This window comes from Cyprinodon variegatus, unplaced genomic scaffold (genome assembly GCF_000732505.1).
Source record: "Cyprinodon variegatus isolate N-32 unplaced genomic scaffold, C_variegatus-1.0 Scaffold250, whole genome shotgun sequence".
Taxonomy (NCBI): Eukaryota; Metazoa; Chordata; class Actinopteri; order Cyprinodontiformes; family Cyprinodontidae; genus Cyprinodon; species Cyprinodon variegatus.
Genome location: NW_015150703.1, coordinates 709,446 through 711,375, shown reverse-complemented (window position 1 = coordinate 711,375; position 1,930 = coordinate 709,446). Strand labels below are relative to the sequence as shown.

General features: G+C 37.9%; 1 protein-coding gene across 1 annotated transcript in view; it reads right to left on the bottom strand.

Annotated features, from left to right (window-relative positions):
• lig3 (ligase III, DNA, ATP-dependent) overlaps window positions 1–1,930 on the bottom strand; it is a 29,629-nt gene that overhangs the window by 7,760 nt on the left and 19,939 nt on the right. Inside the window, exon 11 of the mRNA XM_015382147.1 lies at window positions 430–665. Within this exon, the coding sequence (XP_015237633.1) occupies window positions 430–665 (236 nt within the window). The remainder of the gene's footprint in view (window positions 1–429; window positions 666–1,930) is intronic.

Here is a 1,930-nt window from a genome sequence, read left to right as displayed (position 1 = left end):
GCGTCGTTTCTAAGTCACCAATTTAGTGCTACTTGGTCCCAATGGAATTTCCCATTGGTAACCTGCTAGCACTAAGATGCTAATATTCTGTCATAATTTGTGGACATTAAGATCTAAAGAGAAGCGCCATCTCCTGGTCAGACCCTGTAATTCAGTGAAAGGGTGGAGTCAGAGTAAAAAAATATGCACGCCCAGTAGAGTGGCTGAAAGTTGGAGGGGATTTTGCTGCCATTCGGCTGGATTTTAAATGGGAAGGGTCATTCTGAATGGCTGCTGCTGCACACGTGTTTATATTTAAATCTGTATTTATAATATTAACTTTATGCAGACTGAAGAAAATTCTGCCTCTTCTAATTTTCATGATTCTTTTTCTAACCTGTTGAAATATAAACATGTAACAGGAAACCTTGAAAACAAAACTCTACATACCGTTGGAGCCTTTCCCATAGAAGGCACCGAGCACCACCAGGTCAGCCGTGTCGGCCATCGCCCCCTCGTTCAAGTAGTCCTTCTTCACCTTCAGCCAGTGTCGCTTCCCCGGCTCATAGGTTCCCTGAGACGCAGAGGAAGACATGGTTAAAGACGATGACCTGAACTCTCTGCACTTTAGGGTTGATGACATCATGAAGGAAAAACTGTTTTGGAAGCAGATCTTAAGACATCGGCTGAGAAGTTAAAGTCCAGCAACATATAGGTATTTAAATTAACAACTAATCAAATTAGTTATGGAATAGTCGAAGGAGCAATGAGAGACAGAACAAAAAAAGCCTGACCCAATTAGACCAGTGCACTGGAAAAACTACAAATAAGTTACATTTTCTCAAATTAAGTTAATTTACCCTTAATTTGAGGAGGTAATTGAGATGATTTGCCAATGGAATATGGAGTGTTTTTACTCTTAAAATAAGATATTTAGATAAAATTCCTTTGAAATAAGGCAATAGAATTGTGTTTTCATATTTTAAATGTAACTTGCCATTGACAAAATGTCTCTTTTAGCTACTCAAATAAAGAACAAATGCACTTATTGTGAGAAAAAATGACTTATCTAGATTTTTTTTTTTCCAGTGTGTCAGGAGGAATGGGCCAAAATGTCAGCAAAGTGTAACGAGAAAGTTGCAATGATTTCAAACAAATTAAAAACCAAAACATCTCTCAGGGCTCGATGTTAACCATCGCCCGATCTCCCGGGGCGAGTCGTTTTTATTGTCGGGAGAGTACAAATTTCATTGCATTTGCCTGCCGGGCAAGTGCAACGATCGCAAAAAAAAAAGTATTTATCACTCAAAATTACTCCAAAATCACCGACATTCGATGAAAACGACCCAGAAGCGTCGCGTGATTTGAAAAAGCCGGGTGATTTTCTGCCGGATGACGTGATTTTTGTCCACCTAGCGTTTAATTTTGATGTAGTTACCAAAACGAGCTAGAAAGCGCTATCATATGGCAGCTTTCTGTACAGTGATGCAGGTCATACATTAAAAAATGTGCATTAAATTTTATTCTCTTAGACATTGGAGAGGTGCATTTAAATGTTATAGAGCTAAACATGTTAGATTGCAGGGGTTGAAGTTAAGGATTTTTACCACATGCCCTTTGGGCAAGTGACTTTCACATTTCATTTAAATTTAAATTTAGAACATTTCTATTTAAAAAAAATCCTTTCTTAAAATCTGTGTTTTTTTTCCTCGTTAGTTATAGTTAGTTATACGTTAGTTATACGTCAGCCAATCCTATATCAACGGACATCTGTCAATCTAATATTTTCGGTCATAGCATCTTGATTCATATGTCGCAGCTAATATACGCAACGGTTGAAACCAGAATCCTTTCCTTTCCCATTGAGTTGCGTCCCAGTGTACAGAGCTGTTATAGAGCTAAACATGTTAGATTGGTGATTAGTAGTAGTGTAAGTTTTTAATCTGTCAAG